Below are 20,732 nucleotides of genomic sequence, written 5' to 3'. Positions count from 1 at the left end.
CCCTGTGTGCACACGCGCTATCGTGCGTGTGTTCGCGCGCGCATGTGTGTGTGAGAGGGAGGGAGGTTGTTGCGAGAAGGCAGAACGCTGTGTAAGCGATCCCTTTGTGTTGATTTAGGAAGACGTTTGCTGTATATAACGTTCAAGGCTGATAATATCATTGTCTGGCCAGATAAATAAAGCATTGGCCAAACCATCGGGTCAGCTATCGATCCGCTTTTCTCCCCGAGAGAGAGTGTGTGAGAGAGAGACGGATAGAAAGGAGGGGGTAGGGGCGGGAGGGGGTTTAGAGAGAGAGAGAAACCCCTCACTCATTAGCATTCCATACCCATGGACCAACGCTGACAACTAACAGAGATATCCAGCACCACACCATGCACATTCTCCTTTGTCTCCCATTCCCTTCATTTCAACGGTCAGATTTCGTCACAGGGAACACATTTTATGCCTTCACACGAATAGACTCTTCACTCACTAGAAGTACCCGTATCGACATAGAAAACACAACGGTGTTGTTATCCATATAGTCCTCATTGTCACAGGCAATGACTTCAACTCGTCGTGTGAGCATTGGTTACATAGTGACAACAGTAAGCATGTAACTTTTGTCAGCTACAATTTGACTTTGACGTGAAAAGACACTCAGGCCACTAATGTTCAACTATCACATTGGCAATTATTTGTGGTGTCATTATTCTCTGTGCAAAAAATAAAAATAAAACATTATTTTATAAGCATGTACACTGCATCACAGCTCCATTCTCATGCGCTTTGATGAGGATTCAATTCAACAAATATATTCGAATACATATTTGCTTAATAGTTTATCTAACTATAAAGCCTTTAGGTGGAGGCTATTTGGTGGACCTGCCAGTCCAATAATCACAATAATTCTTGAATGCATAGGGGTAAGTTAAATAAACAATTGATATTAAACAACTAATATTTTTTAATTATTTAAGATAATAACGATATTTATATGAGAGAAAGTAATTTTAACATGCAATACTGAAGCTTCATCTGTATTTTTTATATTAAAAAATCAATAGTGGACTGTCAATTGGTAGCATCAGGCTATTGGACAGGGGATTGTTTGGGAATGTATATCTTCATACGCGTTCAAGACTTGCCCAACAATGACAGCTGTTCATCAGATAGTAACTTCTTTCCAAGTTTTTTTTTCTCCTCCCACCCTGGGCCTCGTCTCTATCTTGCTTTGTTGTTTTAAAATATGCATGTCTCTCCGGAATGCCAGTCACGAGTCCAAACTTTGTGTCCAACCTCCCACATGAAATGATCCTTTTAAAGCGGGCTCAATATGTCTCAATCTGCACTGCACTTCACTCAAAGCTTTTGGGTAGTCTATGGGACAGAGCCCACAATCATATTAATTAAAACGAGATGTTTTGTTGAACTCACATATTACATAGGCAACTTCATGACTGTGGAGAGATGGAGCACAGTGAAGCTACAACACCACTACTCCGATGGAGGTCCACCGAAAAAGTAAGAGATTTGTTTAGAGGTTGTTGGGTTTTTTTTGGGGGGAGGGGGGGGGGGTGTCTAACTTGCAGTGTGTGTGCGTTTGAGTGAAATGGATAAGCAAGAGTGAGTGAGAGAGAGGGAGAGTGAGGGAGAGAAGGGGGAGGGATGAGTGAGAAAGGGAGAGAGGATGTGACTGTGTACGAGTCCGGCTGTCATTAACAACAAATTAATCAACACGTGGCATTTAAACTCGAGAGTGCTATTTTTCTGTGTAGGTATACGGGCTGGTGAAATAAATCACAGTGCCGGAAAAGACCCAGGAGATCGGAAAGGAAAGTTTGATTTGAAAGGGATAGCGTGAAACGAGGTAACAAAGTCGAAACAGCGACGAGAGGGGGCTGAGTTTTTGAGTAGAGAAGTAGCTTCATTCCCTATGGGAAGTTTGTAAGTAGGCTTTTCGTGTCATTATGGGGAATGACAATTTGAGCTATGCTGGATATGGTTATTTTGTTGTTAAGTAAATGTGTCTTTTAAGTTAACTTGTTGCTAACTGAGTCTATTGAGATAGGCTACTGCCCGAAAAAAAAAAAATACACAGCGATCCAACTGAGCTACAGCAGAACCACAGGATTTCTTTGGCATGCGCCAACTTCATGCCATTGCCTAATCCATTCAAAAAATTTAATGGACTGACTTCAAGTCATTGGGACATCTACACAAACAAAATTAATTGAATGGCCATGTTAATGTATCAATTCAGATATGTTTTAATAGACATCCCAACACTGTGATTATGTCAACATATGGGAGGCCAGTAATGCCGGGTTTACATACCTGATAACGCCCGGGCTTTTCAGCAATATTTACGGCTTCTCTTTCTAATACACACCAGATGGTTTGTGACTCTGCCACCGCAGCCAGCGAGCTCCTCAATTTTACTCAGCAGCATTTTGTTGCAATTACACTTCATGCTGTGACCAAATTTATTGGTGACCTATTTTGCAGCATTTTATGTTAAACTGATTTTTTGGCCACTACTGTACACATTTCATGTCAGTTCAAAATGTCCCTGATACATTTTCTGAAGTTGACTTCTTCTTGTCTATACTCAAACGTATAGACGAGTAAGTAGATCCAAGCTGATTGGATAAGACCACAGCGGATTATGTCCTAGCCTAAAGACTGAAATACAGAGGCCGCGTTCAAGCTTGACCAATCTTTCTTGATAGACCACTGTATTTTTAAGCTAATCACTCAAGCAGAATAATGCTTATAACGATATTAGCTATTGAGCTAACCATCTATGGGGCAGGGCTATATATTTTTTAATGAATGACAATAAATTGAAAGGCTTTTTAGTTGACCACATGGGTTTTTCCGTTAGGCCCATTAAGCCCCTTTTGGTGGCCAAGCTACTGGCGCAGCAGAGGTATTAATGTTTCATTTGAACTGTTTACAAATAGATAGATAAGCTATGTGTCTTAACTGTAACAGACGTTTAGAAAATAGCAGAGTAATATTCTGGAAGTGTTCCAATCCTACATATGTAGACCACCATAAACTGAAACATGGAAAATAAACATCTGTTTTTCCCGAAGGAGACGTTCAACATAGCTTATTTGTATGCACCATGGCTGCAAGAATTGTCATAGCCTGCTCTCTATCTCTGTATCTATCTCACTCTATCTATGTATTTATCTATACTTCTATCTCTCTCTCTGTCTCTCTGTCTCTCTCTCTCTCTCTCTCTCTCTCTCTCTCTCTCTCTCTCTCTCTCTCTCTCTCTCTCTCTCTCTCTACTGTTTTTGTTATTGTTGACTAGCTTATTTATTTGAACCTAGCGTGTACTATTTGTCTGACTGACTGAAACCTTGCATTGAAAGTAAATTTCATTTTTACCATAGGGAAACGGTCTCCAATGGTAGTTTCCAGCAATCATCGATGCCATCTCTCTCTCTCTCTCTATCTCTCTCTTTCTCTCTCTCCCTCTCTCTCTCCCTCTCTCCTGTCATCCTGTAAGAACTGAAGGGAAGGCAGGATGTTGATAAATACATGAATTTTTTCGATCTTACTCAGCATCATCCATCAACTGTGCATGTGTCCATATTGCAGTATGTGTCTAAGCAAGGAGAAGCTGCCAATAGCCGTTCAAGCTACTCTGCACTGTAAAATGTCTAGGAAGGATATAATCGAGGGTGTCTATCTCAGATAATGACTTTGGCGTTCCTAATACACACTGGACTGTATTATCGAAATCAAATATGATTTAGGTAAGGCATGTAATTCCATGATAGGCTACGTAAACAATCTTTGAAACGTCTGTAAATATATCCTCCTCAGTATGCTACACACAATAGCATCTGTGCTTTTAATGCTCGTAAAACATTCGATAGAACATTCCACATGCTTGCCTAAAGCGCTTGGACCGCTACATAGAGCACCTCGCTCTGTGGTTGCTAACACTTTGTGGCCTACATACCGCCGCTCTGATTATAGAAGTGCCTCCTCTCCTTGTTAAAGAAGCAAGGCTCTAATCTACCCTCTGTGTAGCCCTAAAGCCAGTGTGCTAGTTGAATTGTGAGAGCGCGCGTTCACGTGTGTGTATGTGCTGAAAAAGGGTGTGGGTTGATCGGAGGGATTGAAGAGAGGGGAGAAAGGGAGAGTGTGAGAGAAGAGGGAGGGGGTTAACGGAGTGGCCTTTCCTTCCAGACTGACACGACCCCGCTCTCTTCAAAGGCCAAACAGAAATAAACGCATCTAATCTGAATGGCGAATTTTCAGTCTGGAATTCAGAAATTGGAATGTGTGTTTTCTCTGCAAAATTGAATTCAGGGCGGTATATATGGCCACATTGGTGGGTATTCAATATTCTATCTCCACATGAGCATTCTCAGCTAGTATGGTATTTGTCCATGACTACCCCCCCCCCCTTTTCTCTTCCCTCTTGCCCCCCCCCCCCCCCCCCCACGTCCAAATTCATTTGCATTCGTTGATGATATCAGTAAAGAATAGCTGGCATCCTAGATGAGGAAGGGTGGGGGAAGGAGGCTTATTTGGATAAAACTGGACGCAGAGTGGACACGGCCCAAAAGGTCAGCCGCCCATTCATGTCAAGGTGGCGGGGGGCGGTCGGGCTGGGATTGCCGGAGAGGCTTATTTGAAAGCGGTCGTATTTGAGGCAGGGAATGAAAAGGAGTGGACCACAAAGCTCGTCATACTTCAAATACGCCCCGTCACATCTTCACTTTTTCCACTCCACGCATAAGATGCAAAAGGGGTGGGGGAATATTTCACTAACCACATAGAATTGACATAAAACAAAGGGCTGTCCGAAAGTAGGCACTATAGATTAAATGTATATTAAAATAAATATAGACATATTTTCTGTGTGTGCTCAAAGACGCTTATGTCGAGTAATGGGGGAAAACAAGATTCCCATCCAGCCTTTCTGCCACATGAGAGTGAGCATATTCAGGCGCCTGTCTAATAATGTATTTTAGGACATAATTAGATGTCTGCTTGGTAATAAAAAAGTCTTACTCAATTATTCAATGAAACCTTTTGTTTATTGGCTTAGTAAGTCTTTATCTTAAAGATACGTATCAATAATTTAGAAAGATCATTCCGACAATTCCAACCCCATTGGCATACAGACATGGGACATAGTATACTATGTGGGCTGTCATTCTTCGAACAATAGAAAATAATGAATTAATTAAAGCACTGACCTGTTTTACTGGACATCCTTTCATGAGTTACACATAGAGGCCTCGTATCCGCGCAGTACATGTACTAAAAAGGCTACATTAATAATAAACATTTAGTAATGTATTCTTCCATGGACTGTATACTTACAGTCCTATACATTTCAATCCTTATTTCGAGGACAGTGTCTGTTCTAAGACCAATGAGTGCTAGGGGAGAAATGGTTAAGCTACTTCAAACTAGGTGGTCACTTATCCAGTGTCAAGAAAAATAGAGATAATGACCTCACATCTTTGAACGAAATTTGCAGAGAAATGCAAATCGTCCATTACAGAGCACATCCAGAAATACCTCATAGACTTGATGTCTATACGTCTAATCAGAACTAAGATATTTAAATTAAAACGTTACCCTTTTTGTATAGCCTATTACAGTTTTGCAAATTGAGATATCAGAAAAAAATAAAAATAAAACTTGATAGCCTACTAGTTGATGATTTACTGTAATGCATATGTTTCAAATCACCATGTTACAAGTACTTAGAAAGAGGAAATAGATATGTTCCTGCAAGTGTTTTCCTTTGACTTGAGGTATGATACATTGATAATCACCTGCATGTAGCCTATAGGCTATAGTAACTTTGATTGAAGTCCAAAGACGCAAGCGCCTCTACGTTCCCATCACCTTGTAATGATTATTATGATCATCTTCATTACTCATGTAAGCCTAATCACAATAGTCATTGCTGTGTTATTGCAATAACTGTGATTATTAAATCATAATCATATCGTGGGGATGGCCTGGTTCAGTCCTTCGGCATCTAATGAAGGTGTAGTCGTGAGTGTGGCAATGAGATGGACATATGATGTAGGTGTGGACAAACAGCAGTTATATCTGACTGAGAGACAGTATTATTGTCTTAAAAGCGTGTTAATTAGACTTTGTTCTACCACTGTGATATTTTGGATACCAAGGCATTGGGCAGCGAATGGCAGCACACTTAATGCCTCTCCAGAACACTAATCTAGTCTACTATGAGACAAAACATTGATTCGAAACTACGCCTCTGCATAAGATGTACTGTTTGCTCGTAGTACACACATGGTGGAGTAAACGCTGTTATGGAGCTTGAGGATGATAGTATTGATTTTGTCAAGTGGATGGTCACCTCCCCTCCCTTACCCAGTTTGACATTAAAAGTTCCTTTACATTTAGCGGCATCGCTACTGACTGGATTGGTTGCCTTGGCATGTTGACCCTTTGAGGTTCATTAGAATTCGATCCAGCGTATTGAAAAAAACGAAAATCATAACATGGTCAAATTAATCGATCAGGTCATTTATAAATCATTCATTAATGTAACAAAACCCCATAGTTACTGTTTCGGGGCACGTAATTCACGTCAATCATTGGCACTCAAAATACAACTGTGAGCGTCTCAAAGGCAGGGGTGCAAGTTATAGAAACGATCAAGTTTGTCTTCGCTCGCTCTCTTTGTTGTGGTGTTCTTGTGCACTGGTGCTCGTGCAATGAAGTGCATGGAGGCTGCCTCGGCTGTTTGTTTCTACTTTTGTTTGCTAGATGGCGCTCTGCGTACTGGGACCCTCCGACAGAGGAACCACTGCTTTACCCCCTCTCCTCACGCTCAATTCTGTCCACTGCACTGGGCTGCGTTTTCCGAGGCGATTGTAAAATAGTTTAACATCTGTGAAAACTATTTTCATTAAATATAGTATGTGCGTATTAAGAGACGGTATTGTTTTGGTTTGCCATATGAATTGGAAGGGATTTTACACGATCAAATCAGATTAATTGAAGTCAGCAATCAAATGCGATTCCCAAATGCACGTTTTTAACGGATAATTATATTTGGCTATTGTTTATGATTCAGTGTTTGTATTATCTTAGATGCTATACAATAATTATGGTTGTCCACGTGTAAAGGATAATCTGATACTTTTTATCTTCTTAATCCAATAACCTCAACATTAGAATGTCTATTTGTATGATTTGTGGATTGAACATCTTGTAATCTGTTTTACCAAAGAAACTGATAATTTGCAAGAAAAAAAAAGTAATAAAACTAGAACAATTGCAGGACAATTGCTGATGATAGCCTTAAATAATATTTGGATTGGTATTCTTTTAAATAATGACATCCTAAACGAGGGCCATTTGTTTGCCCATTATGAACACACAAATTATAGCTGTACCTAATTTAACAATGAATTGCCCGATTATTTTACGTTGATATTGTTTAGACGGTATATTTGGAGAACGTTTAGGACACAAGCAGTTTTCGAATACAGCGTGTGAAAATGTGTTTTGTTTTGCTGAGTGGCCCACTCTCTTTGAAGATATACTGCTGCAGTTACACTTTCACTAAATAGCGGCTTGTCCATGTCTGACGTTGATGAATGTGCTCGAGACATGGAGAACCTTTCACAGCTGTCTAAAAGCGCTCTGCCCCTCAGACAAGCCACAGACGGTCAGGTGCAAGGGCCTTACCGCAGCAAATGACAAAGAAACACGTGCATACAAATAGAGAAACCTAGAAACAAGAAACATGTCACGAGATGCGTTTAAGACTGCTACATGTTCTATTTTTAAAAGGCTTGCGCCAGTGTAGTTAATAGTCTATCATATGACGTGGATTGGTAGCCTGCAGTTTTATGCCAGTGGTTATTTGACAAAGCTTTGGATTCCATTGCTGTCGATGTATATATAGCCTACTGTAAACAATGCTTCAGGTGAAACATGAATGTAATTATTTCACAGTTATCGCGAAACACAAAATACTCCCATAGTCTAGTTTAGAAATTCCGTTGGATTAGTTTTTACCCACGGACAGGCAGCACTGCACAAATTGCATAATGCAACACGTACGATTCATGAAGTCATACTGTGCAGTCCATACAAAAGATGACAGTCCTTTATGGTGAAAGAATCTTTCAGCAGGAATAGAGCTGTAGGCCTATTGTCCACACGTTTACGTCACCCTCAATTGGATCTTGGGTGGTATCTCACCGCAGGTGCGCGTGTACCCGCCCGGGCCCCTCCACCTGCACGGACCAAACGAGCAGCTTCAAAGACCACTACTGTTCAGGCTTGATTTAATTCTTGGGAATCAAGTGCGCGTGGCCGCCAAGACAGCGTCTTAGATGGCAGCCTATATTTACATTAGCAAACTGAACTTGGCCAACACGTAAGAGAAGATGACTCATTTCAATTACATTTTTGTACAACGGCTATAGATACGTTCTGGTGTTTAAATAAGGCTCTCTCGGTATTTGTTTTTCTCTGCTTAACAAGCCATCAACTCATACATGAATATAAAATAAATAGCTTCTAGTTCCCGCAGGCAATGGGTGGGTGCGAGTTCAATTAAGGGGGAATTATGTAGAGGGCAATGAGTATAAAATGACCTCAGTTGGAATTTATCAGAGAATATCGAGCCTATTTGTTTCCACGCAAATAATGTATTTGATTCGTTTTTTGGTTTTGCTTTATAACTCAATTGTTTCCCCCAATGCTTAGAGTGGTAATTTAGATATTCTTAGAATTTTGGGAGATTATTTTGGAATGGATGGTAATAATCAGAGCAGCTTACTTTACTATACCTTAGTTTGGAACCTAAATTTAAATTATACGCTAATTATTTATTCTTCTTTTTGCTACCTCTAATCGAATTTCCACAGTTTAGAGATAATATGTATGGATTTGGGAGCACAGGGACAATCAAATTCCCTCCCTCCCCCAAAAAGAAAATGACAGTGTGAATACTTTGGTTTGTCACACTAGAAAACACGATATTTCACTGCCACAGTGGGATTTTAACGACTTAAATTATCTCACTGCTAGCCTATGATAAAAAGGTATGGGATTGAGGCACGAGTACAAAGCTGCCCGCGCGCTGGCTTGTTAAGTAACTTGCTGTCAGTATAGTTAGCAGTGTTCTGATATGGACGGTGGCTCCAGAGGCTCATCTCTTGGGGTTTTAATTAACAAGCTGTCTCAAAGCTGTAGAGCTCCATCAAACAGCCTCTCTCTTCCCACCATGCAAATCCCTATTTTGTCAGCGCCTTCGGATTTCTCTCAAACTTTAGACAAGAACCACGGCTCTCAAACCTAAACTTTCCCTCACGTGCCCTAACTGACATGGGTTGACGTCTGTTGTTGTTAGCTTAGAAGGCATACTGTACAAACACTGTTGTAGGCCATATCGACTACTGTAAGCTGCATTTGCACTTGATGGTCGCAAATTGATATGATGGTTTCGTCATTTGACACTAATTCGTGTGCTAATTTTTTCAGATTTTTGGCTTTTTAGAGATTCCGTGCCACAAACCTTGTTAAGGAGCTCTATCAGGCTTAAAGTCAAACAGATCAGGATGGAAAGGAAGAGTGAGGTTTCCCTCCCACCCCTCTCTCTCTTTATATTTTCTCTCTCTCTCCCCTTTTCCCCATCGCTTTGCTCTGTGTGGCAAACTTGGTGTCGGTCTCCCACCGTTACCCAGACGGGGGTAATTTGATAGCAAGGCAAGGTCAAGAAAGAGCGCTGTCCATGGTGCTACACGAGGGTAGCTGGATGTTATCATCAAATTAGACAGGACAAGTTTCAAATCGATGCCACCGTGGACGTCTGGAGACCGCCAACAGTTCGAGTTAAACTCGTAACAAGTCCCCCTTGACAGGTCAACATCTCAGTATAAATACACACCTCGGATGTATCCTGTGGGTCACCGCTGGGTTTGCTAGATAAGGGCCAATCCCACTGAAAGAGAAAAAAAAGGTCCAATAGCATTTTACTGTGTTGTAAGATTCTTAACCGTGGTGTTAGCCACGTGTATATATACACATACATTTTATTTATGTACTAAACATACTATTTTAAAACGTTAGAAATAAAATTACAATAAAGAGTCACCTACAGACCACCATATACATGAAACAATGCTCAAGAAAACAAAAGAGAAATTGAATGTAAAAATACTATAGAATGTGTATACATTTCAAATACAAAATAAATATTCATTCACAGGAAATCGAAACAATCCTGCACAACATTTTGCAGAAAATAATTTTGAAACAATCAAAAATTCTTTGATATAGATGAGAGCAAAGTATTATTTATTTTTTTGTCACAGTAGTCACATTGTGCTATATTCCATAATTGACAACTCATAATTATATGAAATAAAATTAAATGTGATGCCCTATTACCATACACACTTATTTTAGGCTAAAATATACTATATTTCAACGAGGCCTGCTTAATTTAATATAACCTGAATAGATGCCTTGTACGTTTATTCTAGTTTTATCATTTATTTTATATAACTTTCTATCACTTCTAAATTAAACCCTGCATCTTTTGACTATGAATACATTTGTATGTTAAACTTATTTAGACTTTATGCATTTAGTCCAAAAACAGATTAATGCAAATTAAAAGGATCTGATAACACAAAAAAACATGGTAGGAATAAACCTGCATTATTTTGTATATCATTTTTATTATCATAGGAGATCATTTTCAAAGGCCATCCATTTGGGAGAACTCAAATTAAGCCATGTAAATATAGCCCATACCTAGTTAACTCGTATTTGAGCTTATTTCAGTTGTTGAATGATTGTGCTCAGTTAACCTATTTGTATTTTACCATTTGTATATATCTAAAAGCAAATCATTTGAGTAATATTTAATAGGGATCAGTGGTGTCAGATTGATGTAAATTCCAGGTAGACCCAAAGGCAGGTGCGGGAATATACAGTGAGAAGGAAGCTGCTGTGTAGATATTGTCCCTTACTGTATGAAAGGTTTGCTTTAGGGATAAACAGCAATAAAGTGCAGTTAGTCACTCTGTGCTTGTTTTCACACAGAACATTTGAACACAGCCCACCACCGGCAAACAGACAGTCACAACTCCCCCCCCTCCGCCCATCATCATCACCGTCTCCTCCTGTCAACACTTCCACCATACTTCCCTCTTCCATCAAATCCCGCTTTCATCCTCCCTGCTGACTCAGGTAGCAACACAATAAGGACTTGAGCGCCGACGGGAAGAAAGCTAGTCAACTGGATGGGGAGATTATGGACAGTGGCAGAGGGAGCCGGTTGTCAGGGACAAGGAGAGAGAAAGAGACGTCCAATTTCATTTGAATGGCTGATAAAGAAATGAAATGGGAAGGGAACAAAGTAGACACATCGGAAATGGAGAGGAGGGGGGGGGGCTTCAAAGAGAGCTCTGGAAGGTGCCTGCAAACCTTTTAATGGTGATAGTGTAATAACTGCTTACCCAGAGGATTCGAATAGGACCCAACATAACTAAAGGGTGGGAGACCATGAAATGTATATAAAACACACACCTGCCAATCTGACCACCGCCGTGACTCCCCCCCCCCCCCCCCCCCGCCCCCCCCGCCCCCCTCCCCCTCTCTCTCCACCTTACTGCCTGTCAGGGTGTTTTTAACAGAGGCGCATCAGACGAGCACCTCTGCGGCCTGGATAATTTGAGTTCATTGGATGGCAATAACTTAATTTAGAGCTTCATCTTTTGGGGCATCGGTAATGAGGATTTGCGTTGGAGCCAATGATGGTTCCTCCAGCAGTAATAACTTGGTTCTTATTCTAGGGGGACTGGGGCTACCCCACGCACCCGGTGTGTTTAGGAGAGCTGCATCCAGCTGATGAAACTCATTTAGAATCTGTGATTTAATATCACATTGAACTCTTTTTACTCATCGACCAATGAGAAAGGGTTTGTGTGTGTGTATGTATGTCTGGTTCCTGGTCTATTGATCCTCAACACAGACAATATTGAAGCAGCTCCGCTAACTGAAGTCACAGCATTATCTCCTCTCTTTAAACCATATGGATTTGCAAGTTTCAAAAAGTAGGATTTGGCTTTGCCAAGCTGGCTGTTCGAATATAATAATATAAACTAATTGATAGTTAGCATCCATAAAAGGGCATGATGACAAGTGATTGTTACCAAATTATACAAAGAAAAGTAAACCAGTGCTATTAACTATATCTCCATCTATGCAGGAATGTTTTTTGTTGTAACTTATAATGTATCTTTGTAACTTATGATGTATCTTTGTTAGGACAAAATCCCCAAATCTCAATATATATATATAAATAGATATAGACTAAAATATTCCTATTGTAGTATGGATGTATATTATTGTGTTCCTTGTTGGAAACATACTTTTTCAGCAACAGTGTATGTTAGACAGTTTTTTTCTGCAAAATGTTTAATTTGTTACACAATTAAAAACAAATAGGCCCATGTAGATTTAGTACACCCGAGGTGTTTTGTGTGTGTTTGAAAATAATATATATGCATTGACAATAACAATTATTTCATTGTGCTTCTTTAAATAAGAATACACAAAGTCCTATAAGACAAATCATTAGGTCTACCAATTAGGATCAACTACGTTTATTTTATACACACACATATAGCCTATATATATACATTTGTTTGTTTTCGTTTTACAGTACTTTCATGTTTATTATTACTATTCTCCCGCAGTTTATAGTAGGTTGCCTTTGTGAATGGCTTTGACGGTGTACAAACTGTTTTCAGATGGGACATTTGTTTGAATCCCTTTGTCCGACGTTTCTTCCCTCTCATAAGTCGGTCACAAAAAATACTAACTTTTACATCAATACAGTAAACAGTCAACACATGCTTCCTTTTATCCGCGCATCGAATTTGTGTTTAACTGATTAATATTTTGAATATTTAATTGGTATGTAGGCCTACTTATTTCCAAAATGTATCAAATTTTTACTTACAAAATAAGTTGCTCTATTAGAAACCATAGTGCAATAGGTTCAACTGATAAGAATCAGGTATGCCTGTAAATACTACAAATGGCCGATTTGTCATTTAGAAATAATAATTGGCCTATATAATAATATAATCTGCAATAATTGCCAGAATATGCTACACCAAGGCAGTGGATTTTTTTTTTGCAACTGAAAACATTTTGAAGTCTTCTGTGTATGATTCTTTCAGTTTGAAGCTGTTTTTCAACTCTTGTCGATTCTCATAATTCTGAAAGAACATAACACACTCAGCAATGTGTTTTAAAACAGTTTGTTGTCACACAATCAGCATTTTAACGCTACTGTAAAGCACTGAACAATGTACAGACTATACAACATTTCAATATGGTATCAAAGAATATCAACTCATAATTTATAGTTTTAAGTATCCCTAATCATCTAGCCTGTCCCAACCTTTATTGCCATTCATCAAAGCAAAATGACCAATTTGCTCCAATAAGCCGTCGGTGGCCTGTTAAGTAGGCCACTGAGCTATTTTACCCGCTTTCTTTTCTCCACGTGATCACTGCTTGAGTAATATACCTTCACTTAAATTGTTAGAAAGTAGCCAACAATCTTAAAAGTTGGAGCCCATTCTTCAAATGTATTCCATTTCAGAGCACGGCTTTTACAACAGGAGTCTTTACGACCTGAGAGTATAAGGCAGGGTGTAATTGAGGGGGCGTTCAGGGTATAGAGTAGCGGCCGCCTGAAAGCTACTATTAAAGCCAAATGGAGTGAACACTGTAAAACGGCCTTGCCAACAGCTGTCTACAATCGGTGCATTATATGCCAGGATCATCCACCAAACACCGCACACATAGTATCTGCAGGTCTATTATAAGACAGGGGAAGCTATATTGAAGCGAGCGGCAAGGCAGGTGTAGCGTATGTGTGTGGGAGAGCATGTCTGTCGGTCTGGCTGTACCAAACTACAATGCTTGTAATAGGCTCACTCTTTGTACTTCTAAGTGTTAAGACCATTATTTTGAATGTTGATTTTTGTCTTTATTAGCGGTGACTATCAGCTCTATAGCTCGCTCTGTCGGCCAGTCTGTTGGTCCACAAAAAAAAAAAGAAGAAGGCTGCTCGTTTGTGGTCGCTGCTATTGAACATTCGCGCCTCTTATAGTACAGGTTACCTGACCTGGCTGTGTGCAGTAGGATAGACAGGGTGGCGTCTGTGCTGAAAAATCTGAAATGGTTCCATGAGCTATACCACTATTCGGGCCATTAACGGTATATTCAATGCTTTTCAGGTAATGATCGATGAGGGTTCCCACAAGTTTCTCTTCGGACCCTGTTTAGAGGATTTGTCTGCGGGAGAGAACACACGACAACTTTGTTGAGATTACAGTCGACTGAATTATCTGCAGACAAATTGAGAGGACCGGTCGTGAAGTCCCATCCTCCCGGGTCCATGGGTTGCATCTATGGGTCGCTCCTTCACGTTAGGCCGTCTGGTCTTGTTTCATTTGGTCTTGAAGTGGGTAGACTGATTGAAGTAAGGTTGCTTTCAGTGGATGAATGCTTTGCCGGTCAATGAATATGTAATGACACCGTCACATTGGAACTTGAGACTGGGCAGTGCCATATATACGAGACCTATTCTGCAAAGAACATACTATTTCGTAGAGATAGAGAGATAAATAAAGAATGAAAGATTGGGGTGGGAAGAGAGGATACATGAATAGGCCTACACCTCGAGATTAAGCCATACATTCTTACTCGGTCAATAGATGAAAACGTATTTACTCCCCTACTTAGAGGAGAAAGAGAGATATAGATAGTGAGAAAGAAAGAAAGAGAGGAAGAGAATGAGAAAGAGAGAGGGGGGGGGGGGGGGGTTCCTCTTGAATGATTGTGTAAGGTAGTTTTTTTTTCAGTATAAGCGATAAAACATTGATTGTTGCAGTTTGTTGACCCGTAAAATTTGGGGGTTAGTTTTCTCTTCAGAGCTGAGCATATAATTATGCAAATAGAGATCTGACAGCGATCTGGTGGAGAGCAGAAGACTACAGGGGCTGGTGTGGGTGACATTCCAACTTTGCTTAATGCCTCCGTCGTTGGAAGAGTTCACATATAGCCGTGGTGGCGTGCATATAGTCTTCGAGCGGTCAAGAGCGAGGTTGGCAATCCGAGCGTCTGATAAAAAAGAAGAAAATAATCATATGGAAATATCACTGACATTAGAGACCACACCAGGCTTTAGACGTCTCAAAAAATTGAATACACTAAGGAATGATCATGTCGTTATACATAGGCCTGTATAGGTTTTTGCTTTTATATTGGCTGATTTAAGCAGTTGAAAGTGAAATTAAGTAAAGTGTGACACAAATTATGAAATGTTTAAGCTTCTCATAACAACTAATCAGTCATGTTGAAATGCACCTTCTCAAGAGTTGGTAAATATAAGGGCTAGACTTCAGTCTCCATAAATCATGTCAAATAGGAAAATGTTGGTACCTGGAATTATTTAAATTTAACACAGAATGTAAGGCATTTTACTAATCAACACAGAGACATCAACTGATGACCGGTGATTGAATGCTCGCTTTTACTATAACATTGTGTGTGGTGTAGAGATATCGCTCGTTCCACTCCCTCGCACTTGTTGTTCTGAGGTTAACGGGAAGATTTCTAAAGATTTATTGAAGGGGCGTTTAATGACCTTATCGGTTTTCTCCGTGTGAAAACAAATGATGCAGTAAACCTCGCTGGGATAGCGCTCTCCACGGGAAAACGAATCTCCATTTCTAAGACTTTTAATTCATGTGTCATCCATAATTTGACACGTCAAACCTGTTGTAATTGGATAGGTACACAGTTTAAAAGTTTAATCACTAAAATAAAACGTGAAACTTAGACAGCTCGACTTCAAGCAGTAGACATATCCAACGGTGTACAGGCTCTTTGAACACTGTATGAGGGGAAAAAAGCAACAAGGTTGGTTGTGAAACGAATTTTAAAGGGTAGCCTATGCGCCATGGTTAACAGTGGTTCATTTGTTGGAGAATGGGCTCAATGCATCTTGAGCGGTAGATCATCTTCCTAGGTAAGGTTTCATAGCTGTTATGTAAGATGATGACTGGATCACTTTTCCTAAGAGCTCAACTTCCCCGCGCACTTCGCAGTCGGGAAAACGAGCCACGTGAGCAGCGCAACAGGCTGGAGCGAGCTCTCAAGGTTTCTTCCAACTTTTCACTTTCTTTCCTGCTTCCTACCTCAAGTTGAAACGACTTTTTCAATTAGTATAATACATTTAGCTGTCTCCAAAGTCATTTGTCTTATTGATACAGTGCAGTGTTATAGGCTACGTTAACGTAATTGAAGGTATGATAATATAGCATATAGGCCCTAATGACCTCAACATTTCGAAGTCAAAATATTACAATCCACATTGAAAAACGTAGTTTTTCTTTATTCACTTTAAACCATTTAGCGAAATACAAAAACGTTTCAATCAACCAAGGAGAAAAGTAGGGGAAATGATTAAAGGAGAATAATTGTAAAACAAATTTGAACAAAAATCACGAAAATTATTCTGTCAACCTTATATATCTATAGAGCGCTATTTCATGGAGCCAAAATGTATTTTGATACTGACTACGTTTACTATCAAGAAACCTTATAAATCATCTGCAAAAATAATATCTCCAAAAGCAATTCTTAAAATAAGTCCCAATTTACATATCGAGTGTGCTTTGGATTTGGTTTAAGGCTGCTCTCAAAACTTTAGAGTCATTCATATATGGCTTGTCATATATGGCTTGTTTGACTTTATTAAAAAATAGCAAGGGAAATATTGTTCTATTGATTCCTAAGGCAAGGATATACAAATGATGTGGGAAAGTGTGTTAGATTTCTTATTTTCTTTGTGCGTCAAGCCATAGGGCGGCCAGAACAGCAGTTAATTCAGAAACAGCAGCAGCCCATCTTAACAACCCCCCCCCCCCCCCCAAAAAAAAAAAAAAAAAAAAACGAACTAAAACAACCATAAGTACAGAGATCAAATGAAAAGGAAACTTCATGGTGAACACCCACATGAATACACAAGAAACACAAATCAGACAGCAATTAGTCTCTTGTCGTAATAAAAAAAGACCATACAAAAGCAATATCAATTGTTGTTAATCACAATTAATTTAAAACGTGTAATATGAAATATATCTTTGATCAAACTTTCAACTACCTTCATACATCAAACTGCCAACAAAGTAAACAGTTATGAGTGAAGAGTTTAGGTGGACTCCAAGGTGTATCAGGGATAGATGTGTTATTACCATCAAAAGGATGCTCCATTAAGCTTTGAGTGGTTTATATCTTCACATGGATATTCTTTCTTTTTTTATCTTGTTTGCGTCAGACTGAGATAATTCACCCTAAGCCAGAGCAGGCTTTGTCAGTTATGTGGCTACAAGGGAGGGTCTTGTGGAAAAAAGGCAGTGTTACATTTCCCAAACATCACAGCACATATCATCCAGGCTTAACATAATATTGAAATCTTGGATTTTCTGACGTTAAGGCGATATATTGAAGTTTTATGACTGGTGGACTTCTGGTTTCTGCTAAAATGAGATATCCTTAAAACTAATTTTGATGTTTGGCTTTAAGTGATTTAAAATATTTATAGTGTCCTGAATTCTTCATATGTAGCACAGGTTAGTTTTTTATTTATGTTTCACCACATTCAATCATCTGGAGACATCAATTTCATGGATATCAAAAAGAAACCACCACCAATTGTTGAGGAATCTTACCATACATAAAAAGAAAATAAAAGTTTGCTACCTACCGCATTTATAATTTGAAGACATCTTTGATATTAAAGTGTAAATGTTATACTTGAGTGAGTAAAAGACGTAGAAAAAACCCCCCACATTAACTCAGCTGTTATGATCATCAAACCTAAAACTGGATAGTCAAGATTCATAAGCTCTAGCTGTAAGAACCCGAACAGGATAAGTACGTTTATGCTAAAACAACAGTGTATAGTTAGAGAGGTGTAAAGGTGTCCATTTAAAACAATTCTTGCTTCATCTTAAAATCATGTCAAGTTAATTCGAGGCGTTTGCTCTGTGATAAACAAGGAGGCGAGGGAGATATGTCAAACACAAACTGTTACAGTATGCGTGGAGGACTTTGGAACAACTAATCGGGCGGGTTTTAGGACCTGGGGGTGAAGGAAGTGGTGAGCGGCCCCACCGGAGCATTAGCTGGCAATGTCAGGACAATTAGAGGTGCACCCGGGCTCTGTGTACACTGTGGCGGTCAGCCCTAATGCAGCCATGGCCTGTACTCACTCACAGCTCAAGGGGAAGCGCTAACACTCAGCCCGTATTGCTTTGACAAAGTTGCACTCATCTAGAAAGAACCCCAAAACGCTCTTGTGATGTGTCCACACCACGACCCTGCGCCGGGGGCTTGTGCAACAACAATACATGTACGCGTCAGTATAGACAGGTCCAGCAAAGAGAGACAAGACCTGAGGAAGGAAGGAGGGAGGGAGGGGGACGGTTAGGTAGAGAGGGTGGCAGTCGGGGGGGAGGGTCTAGGGACCTCCCGCTCTGTCCCTCCCCTCTCTGCGCGTGTCCCTCTACAGGTCGTCGTGCTTGATTCTGTGCGAGCTGCGCGTGGTGACGGTGTTGGCCGGCCCCTCCTCCTCCTCGAACACCTCCGCTTCCAGAGCCTCGGTGAAGAACTTGAAGATGGAGTTGAAGCTCCTCCACGACGTCAGCTCGTGTTTCTCTGTGCCTAAACACAAGAGGGGGAGGGGTGGAGAGAGAGAGAGAGAGGCTGAACATTCGGGGTGAAAGCAAAGTGGTCAACGTCGTCCTCGTCGTAAACTGAAATCCGCAAGCCGATTTCAGTGAAAAGACTCGCTTTGCTCCGCAATCCTCTTTCCTGCTCCTGGAACGCCCCAGTGAGGGAGAGAACGAGAGAGCCCGCCGCCGTGACAACCTCTGACCCCGATCGTCCAATAGGATAGTCTTCATATTTGATCCGGAGCGATACGCGATAAGAAAACGCCAGCCTGCCCCCTCCATCCCCGTGCCTTTTAATTGAATGCGAGTTATGCACAATGGATGCACTAAGAAAACCCAGTGGAGCGGTAGTCATTCATACTGCAGGGCTGATTCATAGAAGGGGGGTGTATCAGGTGGGCTGGGGGATGGGGGGTGGGGGGGTGGGTAGCAGTGCTTGGTTTCCCCCCCCTGTCCTCCAGGTTAGCCAGTTCCCATGTTAGGGGTCACGGCGGGCCTGAAATCTGGTACGGCACGCCTCAGGTTCCTCCTAGCCGGCTCCTGGAGGTCAGAGTAATAGTCGCCGGCTCTATCCGGGCACGGCCACACAGCACCTCTAGGTTTTTTTTTTTCTCTCTCCTGGTTGCCGTGGGCGCCCGGCTGCTTTGTAAACGGACCGTACGGTTCTCTGGAAGAGCAGGGGGAACGGATGGACGATATGGAAGTTGAATCCCTGTGGCCCAGAAACGATGAGAGAGGCAACGTGTCAGTGTTTTTCTTGATCCGGAATACATGTTCCACACGTGTGCCGTGAGAACTCTCCTCTTCTGTTGAGCGGGCCACAGGGATCCAATTAAAAAGTACCTTTAAGGCCCTTACCAAACACTGGCCTCTGTTGGCTGCCCGTATTGACCTCATGTTTATTAGATTGACCCTTGGCTGGCCGGTGTAATGGGGGTGCTGAGGGGAGAGGGACCGGGGAGGGTCACACTGGGACACTGGCTATAGATGTTTCGGCTTTAGCAGGTTGTCCGTGATCAGAGCCTCGGGTCAGATCTACTAGCCTAGCAATCATGGAGTCAATAACCCCACAAACACAAACGCTGTGTTACCTGTGTGGGACGATACACTCCCTTGCAAAAAAACAAAAAACACAAGTCTTCTCACACCTCTTATCTATAATTTATATCCAATTTGAAGCACTGGGATCTCCCCCCCCCCTCCACTCCCACATTTTCTCATCCATCTCTACATCGCTAGTTTTTTTTCTTGACCTCTCTTTTTTTCCCCTCTTCTCTTTCTTTCCGCAGGAGCGATCGATCTCACTGCGCTGCCTGGATCGCCTCGAACTGCCGGTGAACTCCAGAGCGCCACGGGCCCTCCGCCCGGGCTCAGCTCCGGGGTCACCGGGAGTGCGTCTCCGTTGCCGATATGCAGATGAGGCTGGGCCCCGTGGATAAGCCCCGCCCCTGGCTGCGGCACCCGCCCGGGGCCAGGGGCGGGTAACAGGCCTTCCACCGGCTCCGCCCACTCCTTCGTTAATTGCCAAAGTGTGTCGAACCCTAATGGAGGTTGTCAGAGCCGTGGCGAGGAGGGGTGATTTAGAGAACGATGGGAGTTCTGTAACTGTTAAATGGCTCAATGTGAAGGGAGAGGGGGGGGGAGACAGTTATCTTAGCCACACCGCAAATCAAAGTAATACCTTTAAGAGAGGTAGGGATCGATGAAACGTCATCCCGCCGTGTGCTAAGTGGATGCTCAGTCATAAACAGGCGTGAGGTCTTTCTCCTCCTTTTACTGTTTCTTAATGAAAAGTTTTATTTATTTTTTTTGTAATGGAAGAATTTTTTTTTCGTTTTACACGAGGCAGGCATTTCTGACAGGGTCAACAACCCTGCGATCAAACGTAAAAAGTGAAGAGGTTTCAGATATTTATGAGTTCATTAACTAATTCAAATA

At 41.2% G+C, this 20,732-nt stretch overlaps 1 protein-coding gene and 1 long non-coding RNA gene across 4 annotated transcripts in view; one reads left to right on the top strand and one right to left on the bottom strand.

Annotated features, from left to right (window-relative positions):
• The first annotated feature begins 1,344 nt into the window (after window positions 1-1,344).
• LOC146232816 (uncharacterized) lies at window positions 1,345-20,597 on the top strand. Its single transcript, XR_014742315.1, has 2 exons — window positions 1,345-1,506; window positions 20,084-20,597. It is a non-coding gene; the product is annotated as an uncharacterized LOC146232816 (long non-coding RNA).
• Window positions 16,990-20,732, bottom strand: part of arb2a (ARB2 cotranscriptional regulator A) — a 132,599-nt gene continuing 128,856 nt past the window's right edge. For all 3 annotated transcript variants that reach the window (XM_084690817.1, XM_084690819.1, XM_084690818.1), the window contains one exon: window positions 16,990-18,783. In XM_084690817.1, coding sequence (XP_084546943.1) covers window positions 18,626-18,783 — 158 coding nt within the window. In that variant the 3' untranslated portion in view covers window positions 16,990-18,625. The remainder of the gene's footprint in view (window positions 18,784-20,732) is intronic.

This window comes from Hypomesus nipponensis, chromosome 24 (assembly GCF_054491055.1).
Source record: "Hypomesus nipponensis isolate SF chromosome 24, ASM5449105v1, whole genome shotgun sequence".
Lineage (NCBI taxonomy): Eukaryota > Metazoa > Chordata > Actinopteri > Osmeriformes > Osmeridae > Hypomesus > Hypomesus nipponensis.
Note: the sequence above shows the minus strand (reverse complement) of the source record. Positions and strands in the feature narration are given on the sequence as shown.